The sequence below is a fragment of the Oryx dammah genome, unplaced genomic scaffold (genome assembly GCF_014754425.2).
Source record: "Oryx dammah isolate SB20612 unplaced genomic scaffold, SCBI_Odam_1.1 HiC_scaffold_29, whole genome shotgun sequence".
Taxonomy (NCBI): Eukaryota; Metazoa; Chordata; class Mammalia; order Artiodactyla; family Bovidae; genus Oryx; species Oryx dammah.
The window spans coordinates 11,235,364-11,249,112 of NW_024070213.1; the positions used below are offsets into that span (position 1 = coordinate 11,235,364).

Consider the following 13,749-nt stretch of genomic DNA (forward strand, 5'->3'; position numbering starts at 1 on the left):
TGGAGGACAGGAGCCCCTGCTGCAGACACGGCCTTTGGCAGCTGAACGTCAGGTGGAAACAGGCCGGCTGAGACCCAGCGCCCTGAGAACAGAAGCCTGAGGGCTGAGCCAGGGCCTGAGGAAACGGCTGGACTCCCAGGCACAACCTTTGATGCTGATGGTGGTGTGCAGCCCTGAAGACCTGGGCCCTTGTGGGCATTAGCACGGCGGCTGTGCAGGTGGCTGACTTGAGGGTCACTGTGGTGTGGGGGTGGGTCAGGAACCTTCCAGGAGGCCCTGAGGCCCGTGGGAGGGTGGCTGGGGCAGAGAGCATGCAGGCAGTTGAGACTGGTCGGTTGAAGGCTGAGTGTCAGGACGGCCCACGTGTCTGCTCGGGTCACGGGTTGGGGAACACAGACGGCCAGCCCAGTTCAGCACAAAGTGAGCTCTGCTGTGAAGCAAGAAAACAACCCCTCTTGTTATGTTTCATTAAAAAAAAGACTAAACCAGAAGATGTGACAGGTGGCAGAGCCATTGTGCGTGAGATAATTATATCTCCCGGGCCCGAGAACCCGAGCCAAGAGCCTTTACTGCTCCAAACTGCCAGCTAATAGCTGATCCCACTGAAGAAGCTGGCCGGGGCACAGGATCTAGTCACATGGCCCAAGGGCAGGGCTAGACCCCTGTTTAATGGGGAAGCAAAAGTCGTCCAGCGGCACTGGGGAGCGGTCAGGCAGGTGTCCCTCCTCCAGCCTGGCCTAGCTTGCTGTGCAGCTGACCCCTCACTGTGAACACGAGCTGGAGTGGGTGGCCGTCAGCCTGGCCATTCTGTCAAAGTGCCTGGAGGTCCCAGGGGTCCTCTTGGGGGCTGTACAGTGCAGACCACACGCTCTCCCTCTAAGGTTTTCTTTCAGGCTGATGGATCATAAGCAAAAGAGAGTTCTTAAAGGGCCCTGTCGGGGACTGCTGGGGTCAGAGTGTCCACGTCTCCCAAGGCAGTGACTCTGGAACTTGGGCAAGGGTGGACCAGGGCTCCTGTTGGAGGCGAGTCCCCAGGTAAGTGAGGCCACTGGTTGTGGCTCCTTCCTGGGTGTTCTGGAACGTACTGAGGAGGAGCACACGGATGGGACTTTCTCTCTCCCAGGGTCCCACATCAGGACCTGATGAGATGCCACACTGAAGCCTGATTGCTGCTCTTGGGTCGTGAGCATCGTTCCACAGGCTCGCTGTGTCCGTAGCTCTCACTCCCTTTAAGCACCAAATTAGTTGAGCCCCTCAGGTAAGAAGGGGGTCCTTGAGGGCAGGTGTCTGGAGACAAAGGAGAGCCTGGCTCTTGGGGAGCCAAAGATCTCACGCTCCCCATGCAGAAGGGTCAGCGTGCTTCATGGAGCCAGAGGGATCTGGTCTCTGCTGTCCTCAAGCCCTGGGCAGTGACCACTGGCTCTGGGTTTGGAGAACTGGTTATCTTGCTGGTAGGCAGGTGGGTGGGGCGCCTGTGGGCACTGTGCCCGCCCCTCACCCTGTTCTCTGGCTGTGCGGCTGCTACTGCCTTCTCATGGGCTTCAAGCCCTCAATCCCAGCGAGTCTGCAGACACTGGAGGCCCCAGAGCTCCAGACCCTGCTGGGGACCACCTGTTCAGATGGTGTTGGGCTCCTCTGGTCCCTGCTCTGCAAGGTTGATTCCCATCCCGTGTTTTACGTGGACTCCTGAAGAGCGGCAGGTGGAGAACAGAGGACTCGCACCTAAGACCATGCACAGCCCACTGAGTGGGCCTGAAGCCCAGCTGCCTCCTGTGTCCAGGCCTCCAGGACACACCTCCCCAGGGGCTGAAAGCAAGAGACACGCTCAGCTTCCCTCAGTTACTCTGTGTTTGTCGTTCTTGGTCAAATATTTGAACTTCTTGGGAGCACCTTCCACAGTTAGCCTCTCGCCGTATTAGAGTCTGGAGCCCTAGACGCCTGCCCGCTGCTGTGTTTGAACTGTCCTTGCCTGAATCCTCCCAATTTGCCTGATCATCAGTCGGAAGGGCTGCTGGTCTTTCATGGGTGACACTTGTCTCAGTTGACCTCCTCGACTCCGAGCACAGCTGGTACAGCCAGAGGGGCTGGGCCCAGACCCCCTCCTCACAGAGCCTCGCCTCAAAGACTGGGGCTGGACTGGCTTCTCTGCATTTCTGGCCAGAGGCCCCTTCCCTCTGCTCTTCCCCAGTGCCGGATCAACCCCTGCTGGGTCCTCCCCATCACCTAGCCCCCACCCAGCCCCCAGGAGCTCTGGTGCTGGAGAAGACTCATGAGAGTCCCTTGGCCAGAAAGGAGATGCAACCAGTCAATGCTAAAGGAAATCAGTCCTGAATATTCATTGGAAGGACTGACGCTGAAGCTGAAGCTCCAATACTTTGGCCACCTGATGTGAAGAGATGACTCATTGGAAAAGACCCTGATGCTGGGAAAGATTGAAGGCAGGAGGAGAAGGGGAAGACAGAGGATGAGATGGTTGGATGGCATCACTGACTCAATGGAGATGAGTTAGAGCAAGCTCCGGGAGATGGTGATGGACAGGGAAGCCTGGCGTGCTGCAGTCCATGGGGTTGAATAGAGTCAGACACAACTGAGCGACTGAACAACACCACCACCCCAGGCCAATGCCACAGCAGCCAGGCCCCATGTCATGTCCATGTCACCCTCAGCACGACACAGACTCCGGGCATGCTCAGCCAACCTCATGCTGGCCACTCTACTATCTGTTCTCCGAGGGTCCCACTGCATAGACCCCCACTCGAGGCTGACCCCACAGTTTTGGTATCAGCCTCCCTGTGGCCTCCACTCGGCCCCGAGGTCTTGGCCTCTTCCTGGGACCCCTCCCTGAGCTCATGTCTGGCTGCTGCTTGGCCCTGAGATCTTGGCCTCCTCTCGGGGCCTCTCCAGCCTTTACCTCCTGTGCCGTCCAGCACCCCTGAGCTCATGCCCATGGCGAGGTGCACATCATTCTTGGTGTCAGAGCTGGAAGCTTGTTTCTGATTCTTCCTTCTTGCAGATCTGTGGGCTTTGGGACTGAAGGGGCCTTGCCCGCCACCTGCGCTGGGGCCTGCAACTTAACACAGCGCAGCCTGCTTCTCTCATGGCCACTCTCCCACGGAAGTTGCCTTCCGAACGCTTATCCCAAATCACAGTGAGGCCCACTGTCACTTCCACACCAGGCTGTGAGTTCCAGGGCAGGTGGTGTCACCATGGTCTCAGGCCCCGTGTCCCCGTGGCCCAGCACCGAGCAGGCATGCTGCCCAGATGGGGTACAAACGAAGAGCTCAGGCTGGACACCCTCCTCCAGTGGGCTCCGGGCCTGTGCTTCTGGTCTCCTGGCACGTCTCCATCTGTTTCATTTACTTGCTCTTTTACTTCTAAAAAAAAGTGTCTGAACACTTCCCCGCCTTCAGCCCCGGCCTTCCGCCCCGGTGGCGCCATGTAGCCCCATCCTCCATTTCTAAACTGAGGCCTCCAGCGTGTGCCCCAGAGGGGAACCCCAGCTCCCACACCTTGTGGCCCTGCCAGTGACTTCAGTGTCCATATCTTTTCTGTCTTCAGACTCAACCGATGGCTCCCTCCTCTCATCCCCTCCCCTGCCTGTCTGCCCCCTCCCCACAAAACATCACCTTGTGGCCGCTTTCTGTCTGCCCCATCCCTTTGGAACCATCTTCAGCCAGGCCTCTCATGACACAGAAATCCTCATCCTGCTACTCAGGCTGTGTTCTCAGCTTCAGAAAGGCTGGCCTCTCCCTACTCATATCACTTGGCTTCAGCCCCTGGTGTTAATGCCACGTCCCCACCAGGAACGCTGATGGTTTTCTCCCAGGGCTGTCTGAAGCCACTGGGAAAAGAAAGATGGCAGTTTATGAAGGACACACTATAATCCTGGTGCTGGGGCCAGGCACTTTATCTGCACACAGTAGGAGCACTAACACGGGTGTTTATGGGAACTGCCGTTCATTCCTGCCAAGTCCTGGAGGGTTGTATGGCACGTCCTGAAGATGCTAGCCCCCTCTGTGGGGACAGGCTTGTGGGCGCCAGCGCTCTGGTCTCCCCCGGCCTGTCACCTGGGCCCAGAGCCAGAGGGTAGAGTCCTCATCACTATCCCTCCGTCCCTTTGGGGACCTGCCATTTACCTTCTCAACCATGGCAGGCCAGGCCCATGTCCATAATCCTGACAGCTTGTTTGTGTGACTCTAACAGGAGGGAAGAGGGGAGAGTTCACCCTGCTGCTCTGAAAGTAATTAGCCCCGTATTTTAACAACAGCTTGACAGTAACTGCTTCCCCACATCGCTGGGACTCAGCAGCACAGATTCCCTGGTGCTGCTGTAGCGGGGAGTGATGGCAAGGCCCGTGTACCCTGGAAACCGTCTGTTCCTGCTCCCGACTTGCTCAAAGGCTGGCCCGGCTCAGATAAGAGGCACCCACAAGGGGACCGCCTTTCGAGGGCCGGGGTCACCCAGATACGAAGGCATTTCAGGGCCAGAGGTCAACGAGGACGCTGTTCCCGCGACGGAGCGACTCAGACACTCAGCCAATGTGGGGCTGGTCCTCCTCCAAGCCCTCTGCCTGCTGTTCCTTTTAGTTTCCAGGGTGAGTCTTACAGCCCTGGGAACAGGGGCAAGCAGCTCCCACTTCCAAAAGTGCAGCCTGGCAGATGCGGGAGGCACCACCCTCAGGGTCAGCCTGACCCCGGATGGAACCCAGCTTACAGTTTGTGGACTCTGCTTTTTGAGACTCTGAGAATGGAACCCAGCAGTGTGCTTATTTTTAGCAGTTAAGCCATTTTCCTTTCATTTCTTGCTGGGGGACATCTCCTAGGGCCTGTTGGTGTCCATTTTTAGGACGGAGCTTAGAGGTGATGGTGACCGTCCGTGTGTGCTTGTCCCTCCACACACCTGGCCCAGCCCCGGACCCACGTCTGCTCAGGAAGCCGGGGGCTGGGGCTCGTGTTCGGGGAGGTGGCCACTTGTCTGGCTGGCACTGGTGAGCTTTCATAGCTGAGTCTGCATGACAGACAACCGTGCTTCCTTCCCCGGGTGGATAACTCAGAGCCGTAAGACCCCTTCTCCCAGAGTGTTTTTTTGCCAGTTTGCCTATCTCCTGGGTCACATTTATCAGAAATGAAAGGGTGCTTAGCAGGACCAGGGACCCTCCCAAAGCTGATCTGGAGAAATGGGGTGCGGGACTGGGAAGAAACAGACTTCAAGGCCCCCTCAACACATGTATGCCCCCACTCCCAAAGAGACACACACAGTTTCCCTGATGGGATGGAAAGGGGCTCAAAATCCAAAGTCAAACTTCTGGGAAGTGCAGAGTAGCCCCCAGCCAGGGCCATGCTCACTCCCTCCCAGGACCACGGGCCCCACTCCCGAGACTACTCACGCCAGCCTGGCCCCGCAGCTCTCTCCCTCGATGTCCCCTCCAGCCACGTTTTCGGTGTTGACAGACTCAGTCTCACTGGTGGGCATGCTCACTGCAGGGTCGTGGAGGGAAGGAGAGAGGGGTTAGTCTGCAGCCCGGTCGGGAGGGGAGCCCTGGCAGTGCCTGGCGGGTCTGCGGTCCTGACGGACACACCTGCTGCCTGTCTCTGGTGGCCCTTGCCGCCCAGGACACTCTAAGTGGGACGGTGGGAGGAGACCCCTGAGGACGCCCCGCTCAGTCCCTCCTCTACCATCAACTCCATGTCCTTGGACAAGCTGCTTCTGCTTTCCCTTTTGCATCCATTCCTCCATATAAAAAGAAGAGCTCTCACGACAATATTTTATTTTTCTTATTTCTTTCCTGCCCCCTATTCTAAGGGGCTTCGTCCCCACATTTAGGGTCCAGCCTATCTGTGGAAAGGGTGTCTTTGCCAAGGGTGTGGCTCCTCGATGGATCAGAGGAGGATCTGCCCCTTGGCCTGAGTCCTGGTCACCGGGTTGATTCCATCCAGGACGGAGCCTGAAACAGAGCTCGAGGGGCACAGCCGCATCCAGTGCTGCGTTCAGGACTCAGGTCAGCCCTGCATACATGGGAACGAGAGTCCTCCATGTTGGACCCAGCAAACTAAAGTGAGCCGTGGCCTGAAGACCCACGCAGGGACACCACCTCCCCACAATATCTCAGTGGGCTGGTCCGGGACACAGTCCGTCTGCCTCCACGACGGCCGACCCGCCCAGTCTGTCTCCAGGCTCCCCTGAGGTGGTGGCGCTGGATTTCCAGGGCGACTGGGACCTTCTAGCTTGGAGCCCAGGTCAGAGGCTTAGAAGAGACTCCTTTCAGTGTTGTCGTTCCGTCGCTCAGTCGTGGTCCAACTCTTTGCGTCCCCGTGGACTACAACACACCAGGCTTCCTGTCCTTCACTGCCTCTAGGAGTTTGCTCACACTCATGTCCATTGAGTCAGTGATGCCATCCAACCATCTCATCCTCTTTCTTCTATCACTATTTTTTATTCCAAATAAAAGTATATCCCCAAAGAATTCCTCTCCTTCTTTTCCAGCTTCTCTGACCCTTCTAACACGCCACACAAGCGCCCTTATCTTCCCCATCCTTGTTATCTAGCACGGCTGCCACATCCTTGGTCCTGGCTCAGCTCTGCTTGCAGCGGGGCACCCTCATCCAGGGCAGGTCAGGAGCCCAGTGGCCCCAGAACCCGCGCTGGTGGGGGTGGGGCATCTGGGGACGTGGAACAAGGTCCAGTACCCAGGGGTCTGCCGCCAGAACGGAGCATGCCATCCGGATAAGTCTCCTGGTTGGGTGGGGGAGGTTGCTGGATGTGGCTTTTCCTTGGTTTCTTTCCTTTTGAATGAAGTCAAGGGGAGGTGAGAGAGACTCATTCCCAGAACGTGAAGACACGACTGGGAAGCCCGTGACTCTGTAAGCCTGACTGTCCTGTATCCACCCTTGAGTCCTTTTCCACAAACTCGGGTGGAAACAAATCCAGACGTCACTGCAAGGGAGTCACCCAGTCTTCTCGTCACAGGACCGGGAGGTGAGGCCCAGGGGAGGGCCAGGTGCTGGCTCACACAGTGGTTGGGGGCTTGGGCTGGAGCACAGGGGTCTCGGCCCCCGCTCTGTGCTCAGTTTGATGGCCCCGGGCTACACACCAGACGAGATGGGATTCCGACAGCCAGGCAGGCTCTGGGGCATCACCGAGTGTGGGGTGCAGTCACCTGGCGCTGCTGGGTCTCACTGTCTACAGCTGCCCCGAGAGTGGCTTTAACCTTGGCCAGCGATCTTCACAGGAAAGGCCCTCTCAGGGGTCAGCTGCTGCTGTTGTCATGCTCACTGACTTTACAGGCTGGAAGGGACAGTGGTGGATTTGGGTGGGACAGGCCACCCTCCCTTTGCATGCACATGCACGCACGCACACCCCCCCCCCTCCGAGAAGCAGGCTCCTGCCCTGCCCTGAGGGCACCAGCACGTTTACTGGCACGTGGTGTGGGGGACGTCACCACGGGTTTCTGGGGGCGATTAGACCAAGCCACCAAGAAACTCTCCTTCCTTCTGATCAAGCAGGCACACCAGGTGCCTCCTTTCACAGGTAAGACATCAGAGTCAAAAACCAGGACTAAGACAAGGGCAGAGCTCAGGTCAGCCGTGGGGAAAGAAAGAAATGGGACTCAGCGTCCACGCAGGACGTCGGGCTCATTTCCGAAAATAAAACTGAAGAAATGCTAAAAAGCAATAAACCAAAACATGTAAGAACACTTAACAAAACAGGACCCAAACCCCAGATCACATGAACTAACGACACAGGACCATGGATCCTGGGGAGAAGGAAGGACTCCCACAGAAGTGTCATCCGCACCAGCAGATGGGGGTGACTTTGAAGAGAGGGCTTCCCGGGCAGAACCACCTCATCTCTGCTTGTTAGTGGGAATCCTGAAGACTAGATCATGAGAAGAAATGGATCAGGATTCTTTTCAACATATGTAAAGGAGAAATAGACTTATTTTCACAATACAACGCTTAAAACAACTTTGATGGACCTGGAGGACATTATGCTTGGTGAAATAAGTCATAGAAAGACAAATACTATATGTTAGCACTTATACATGGGATTTAAAAAATAAATGAATGGATATAACAAGGAGATCAAACCAGTCAATCCTAAAGGAAATTTTCCTGAATATTCACTGGAAGGACTGATGCTGAAGCTGAAGCTCTAGTACTTTGGCCATGTGATGCAAAGAACTGACTCATTGGAGAAGACTCTGATGCTGGGAAAGATTGAAGGCAGGAGGAGAAGGGGATGCCAGAGGATGAGATGGTTTGATGGCATCACCGACTCGATGGACATGAGTTTGAGCAAGTTCTGGGAGTTGGTGATGGACAGGGAAGCTTGGCATGCTGCAGTCCATGGGGTCACAAAAAGTCAGACATGACTGAGTGACTGAACTGAACTGAACAAGGGCAAGGGAGTAAGGGACTTTCCAGGTGATAGTTAGTGGTAAAGGACCTGCCTCCAATGTAGGAAATGTCAGAGACAGGGGTTTGATCCCTGGGTTGGGGAGATCCCTTGGAGGAAGGCATGGCAACCCACTCCAGTATTCTTGTCTAGAGAATCCCATGGACAGAGGAGTCTGGTGGGCTACAGTTCATTGGGTCACACAGAGTTGGACATGACTGAAGTGATTTAGCATGTACACATGGACTCTTTTTCAGGTCTTAATGGTACTGGTTGTGCAATTACAGCAGGCATTTGGTGTCTTTGGGGGTTTCAGGGCTCTCCCCTGGGCTGGTGTCTTAGGGTTTGTCCTTCAGCTGCTCCTCCGCCCAGGAACCGGGAGGCTGACCTTTGCAGACAGCCGGAAGGACAGTGCCAGCAGAGCCTGTTTGGGGCTGTCACCCCTGGTGCCTGCATCTTTGTGAGCTCCCTCTTAAACTGCCCTGTTGTCAAATCTGTTTGTTGTCAGGACCTGACCCACATGCCTCTGGGTGCAGGCCGGGTGAGCGGTGTGAGCCCATTGATGGGGGAGATTTGCTGTCCAGGCGAGACTGGGTGGAGCAGGGGACACTGGCCTGAGCCCAGGGCCTTCCTGGCTCTGTCAGGCAGCATCCAGGGCAGCTGCACTCCAGTGACCCTGCAGGCTGACCTCCTGGGAGGCACCAGGGAGCCAGGGCATCACTGGGGGCATGACTTGAGCCCCAGGCAGGACGGGACGGACATCCTGGGTGGGCTTACTGCCCCAGGACCCTCTTGGGGTGGAGGGAACCACGTCTCATTTCATTTGGCTTCCTTTTCTCCTGCAGGAAAAGTAACTCGAGAGTTATCCCTCACTTCTTCTCTGCAGCTGGGGAGGTCCAGCCTATGGCCATCATGGTCAGAGGCTGTGGGGTATAGGAGCCTCCTCCTAGTCTCTGCCCAGCTCAGGCTCCTGGGAACCTCCCTGGCATTGCACTGTGGGTCTAGGAATCACCAGCTCTACCCTAGCCTTGGCCAGGCCACGGGACCATTCCAACTAGGTTACATGATAATCTGTGGCTCATGGTCTTCATCTCTTACAAGAATAAATTGATCAGAGGCTGAGCTGACAGTCTCTTCCAAGGCAAAGAAAGAGACGGGGCAGGAGAGGAAAAGCAGATTGCAGACAAAAGAGCGAAGGGTTGGGGAGAGAGAAGGTAAGCGGTGCCAGCCCGTGGGGCCCGTCTGGGTGGAAGGTCAGAGCCTCCTCGGCAGCGTCCTGAGTGCCCGGGCCCCGCAGGGCTGCCTCCCCAGAAGCAGTTAAGACCTGGCTGATTCTAAACCATCAGAAAGTAAATACAAAACAGGATTAAATATTAAGAAGCCAAACAAAGTGGCCTTATTAAAAAGGCACAGTGTAAGCACGACATGCTGTCGCAATAATTATTATTACCGTCATAAACGGAGGAGGCCGAAACGCCCGCCCTTGGTCTGCAGCCGCCATCCGGAGGAGAAAACCAGGTCGCTGGGCTCCCAGCAGGCCATAAACACCTGGCACTCTCAAGCAGAAAATCTTTCCCCACGGTCACAGTGCCACTGCGGCGGCCACCGTGCAGCTAGAGGGCTGCACTTGGGCACCCACTTCTCTTCCCAGCCGGCCCCACCGTCCTGAGGGATGAAGGGGCTGTGCTGGGCATCCTCAGGCCCTGGGGATGCTGGGCAAACAGGAGGGCCTGGCCCCCCTCCCCGGTCCCTGAGGGACACAGCTCACTGCCACCCTCGGGGGTGAGAGAGGTGGTGATGGGGACCCGTCTGTGCAGGATGCCTCTGGAAATCATCTAAAACAGCTTTTAGATTGGAGATGATGTTCTAGATTCCAAGGCCAGGCTCAGCAGAGGGTCACCCGTGTGGAGTGACATGTGAGGGACAGAGAATGGCTGTGTCCCCCCAGTCCCTCTCCAGCCCAGCCCTAGCCCAGCTGGATGGTGTCCACCATGTCATCCTTCTGTTTTAGGGCCTTGGATTCTCTTGGGACAGACGATAGTAAGGCCAGGATCATAACAGCTCTACAGCAGGGTCATGATAACAGCTAGGTCTTCCATCACCTGCTACCTGCCAGCGACACACCAGACCTAACTCAAGCCTCAGAACAACTTGATGAGAGAGTATATGGCCCCATTACATGCTCCCATTTCATAGATCAGGAAACTGAGGCTGAGAGAATGAAGTGGCTTATCCAAAGTGAGCAGAGCAGCTCGTGAGATCCGGGATTTGCACCCCAGCCTGTGTTAAGCCAAATCTACCTTTATGTACATCAGACAAGTTCTTCCCGATCAGGAGAGAAGAGGAGGCCTGTGGATGTGCTAGGGTTGCTGGGAGAAGGAGAAGGCAGGCAGAGAGTATGGGTGGGGGTCCCAGGAGAAGTCAGGTACTGTGCAACCCTGCCCAGAGTGCCGCTGGGTCGGAGTCTGGGCCCTGGAGCTAGTGGCTTGAGTTTGGACCCTGGTTATGCACTTTGGGGGCTTCCCTTGTAACTCAGCTGGTAAAGAATTAGCCTGAAATGTGGGAGACCTCAGTACAATCCCGGGTTGGGAAGATCCCCTGGAGAAGGGAAAGGCTACCCACTCCAGTATTCTAGCCCGGAGAATTCCATGGACTGTATAGTCCATGGGGTCACAAAGAGTTGGACATGGCTGAGCGACTTTCACTCACTTACTTTACACTTTGGATCTCTGAGACCTGGGGTCTGTTACGTTCCTCCTCTGTGGCTTGGCTTCCCTGCCAAGGCCTACATGTGTTGCAGGGCTAGAAGGGCAGAGCAGCCCTTCCTTTGACAGTGGAGACCAGTGAGGTACAGAGAGGGCCAGTGACTCGCCCAAGGTCACACAGCTAATTAGAGCTGGAGGTCTGGCCCGTTTTCTACCAGCCAGCACTGCCACCTTTTCTTGCCTGCCATTTACTCACATCACAGAGGGGCCAAAAGCCCACCTCGGTCATCCTGACCAAGCCCAGGCTTGCCCTGGCTCCCTCCTGAAGGTCCAGGCCTCACACTTGTGCCCTGTGTGTGCTGGCCACGGGGGCCTGCAGAGCTCAGGGTGTGCTTTCTCTCTCTTTCTTCTTGGTCTCCATCTGCTTCCCTATTTTCTGCTGCTCGTGACAACTTTGGCCTGAGTCAGATTCCCCAGGGCGGCCCTACGGGGGTCCAGCAAAATCCTGAAGGCCATGGGCACCCACGATGGGGCTGTCCTGACAAGAGCACGGCTTCTTCATGAGGCTTCAGCCTTGCCTCCCCCTCAGCAGGAGAGCAGATTTCAGCCTTAAACTGCAGGCGTTTATGGGAAGTGAGTCATTTTAGCTCCCAAACCCGTGGTGCCTCAAGCCCCATAACTCCCTGAATGAATCTGCGGGCAGCGGTCAGCACATCCATCAGCCACCCCCTCCCCCGCCACGTCCTCCACTTTAATTGATCATGCGGCTCTCCCTGCTGGTGCTTGTCAAGTTCTTCTGCATCCTGGTTCTCTCGATGCCTTAATCATCCACATCTTTCTCAGCAAGACTGCTCCAGAACCTGCTCTAGAATGCGCTCTAGACCGGAGGCCTTGCTCCCCTCTTGCATTGGTCAGGCCCCGTCAGGACCACATCCACGGGGGCTGCCAGAGGTCGAGTTCAGGGACAGGGAAGGGCTGAGCCCACATTCTGTGCAGACCCTGGGATGGTTTAGTGTAGATAAGGTGGTTAGGGGACATAGTCTCTGTCTCCAAACTTGCGACATCTATTTCTGGGGCTGCCCAAAATGATCCTCTTGGGAAAGTGATCTGAACCTCAGTTTTTTCATCTAAAAAAAAAAAACTGAGACAATATGGGGCTTTCCTGGTGGCTCAGTGGTAAAGAATCTGCCTGCCAGTGCAGGAGACAAGGGTTTGAGCCCGGGTTTGGGAAGACCCCACACAACGAGGAGCAACTAAGCCTGTGCAGCACAACTATTGAGCCCGTGTGCCACAACCGCTGAAGCCCACCTGCCCTAGAGCCCATGCTTTGCAACAAGGGAAGCCTCTGCAGTGAGGAACTGGTGCACGGCAATGAAGAGCAGCCCTTACTCGCTGCAACAAGAGAAAAGCCCGCAGAGCAACGAGGACCCAGCACGGCCAAAAATCAATCAATCAAATTGAAAAAAAAAAAAAAAAGAGAGAGACCATAATACGGATCTTGGAGGGTTAAGTGAGGATTAAAGGTAACACGGGTTAGAGTAATACTTCTCTGTGTGCGCATATTGCCCAGACACCAGATGGACTTATTGGGGATGAGAAAGCAAAAATGCAGGCCCAAGAGAAGGACCTCAGGACCAGCTGCTGTGATCTGAATGGTCACCTGGAGTCTGAGGACTGGTTGGTGATGGTGGACGTGTTCTCAGCCGCTCCCCTAGGAGGGCTGCAGACACCACGTTCCCTTCGGGGCCCTGGTTGTCAAGGTGGTCAGACTTTCATGAATATTCATGATATCCCTACTGTGCAAGAACAGTCACCTACTCTGACAGGGTCTCTGCCCTGGAAATGCTTAACAGCTTGTGAGAAGACACTTTGTAAAATCCTTGAACTGTTATTACACGCCTGAAAAAAAAAGATTCAAGCAGGACTCAAGAAAAGAGCTTTGTTCTTCTCCTTTGGTGTCCCCTTAATTCTCCTTTTTAACCTTCAACTGCAGGGTCTGCCAGAGACTGGGTTCTATTCTCCCAACCTGCTCTCTGCCATGCCAGAGAGGCTGTGAGCACACCTGACTGCCTGGTGGTCCACCGAGCCCTACTCTGGACACTTCTGTTGGGTCAGGACGACATCACACAGGCCGTGGACCCTTCAGGATGGCCCTGCTACAGAGAGAGGTCTGCAGCTCATTTGGAAAGAATTTCTGCTTCTATGAAGCAGGGAGACTAGTAGCAGAGTGATATGGGGCCTCGGTTCCAGTTTGCTTTTAAATAGATTTGGGGCTAAACATATTTTTTAATAGGCAACAATTGAGTTAGTCTAATGAGAAATGTCATCCCCTACCGCTGCCAGAGAAGCAAGCCGCTTCCATTAGAAGTAATGCTTCCTGGACAGATTAAGGCATGGAAAATCATCTTGGGTCGTCAACAATTCCCTCCAGTTTCACTGATCTGATTAGACTTAGCAACGGAAAGAGGAATTTACAAATTAGAAGCCGTTCTCTATTTATTACCAAAATGGCTGCTTTCCACTCCGCCCAGGAGACGCAGCTGAGATCTCATTAAGTCTCTGCTTGTGATAACATTTAGTCCATAAATCTCCATCTCTACCAGTGAATGAAATGAGCGTTATGCCCAAGACCACACGATGGATGAAATCA

At 55.3% G+C, this 13,749-nt stretch overlaps 1 protein-coding gene across 4 annotated transcripts in view; it reads right to left on the reverse strand.

The window, feature by feature from the left end:
- The window catches only part of CACNA1C (calcium voltage-gated channel subunit alpha1 C), a 392,177-nt gene that overhangs the window by 84,372 nt on the left and 294,056 nt on the right, over nt 1-13,749 (reverse strand). For all 4 annotated transcript variants that reach the window (XM_040233654.1, XM_040233652.1, XM_040233653.1 and 1 more), the window contains exon 10: nt 5,387-5,477. In XM_040233654.1, coding sequence (XP_040089588.1) covers nt 5,387-5,477 — 91 coding nt within the window. The remainder of the gene's footprint in view (nt 1-5,386; nt 5,478-13,749) is intronic.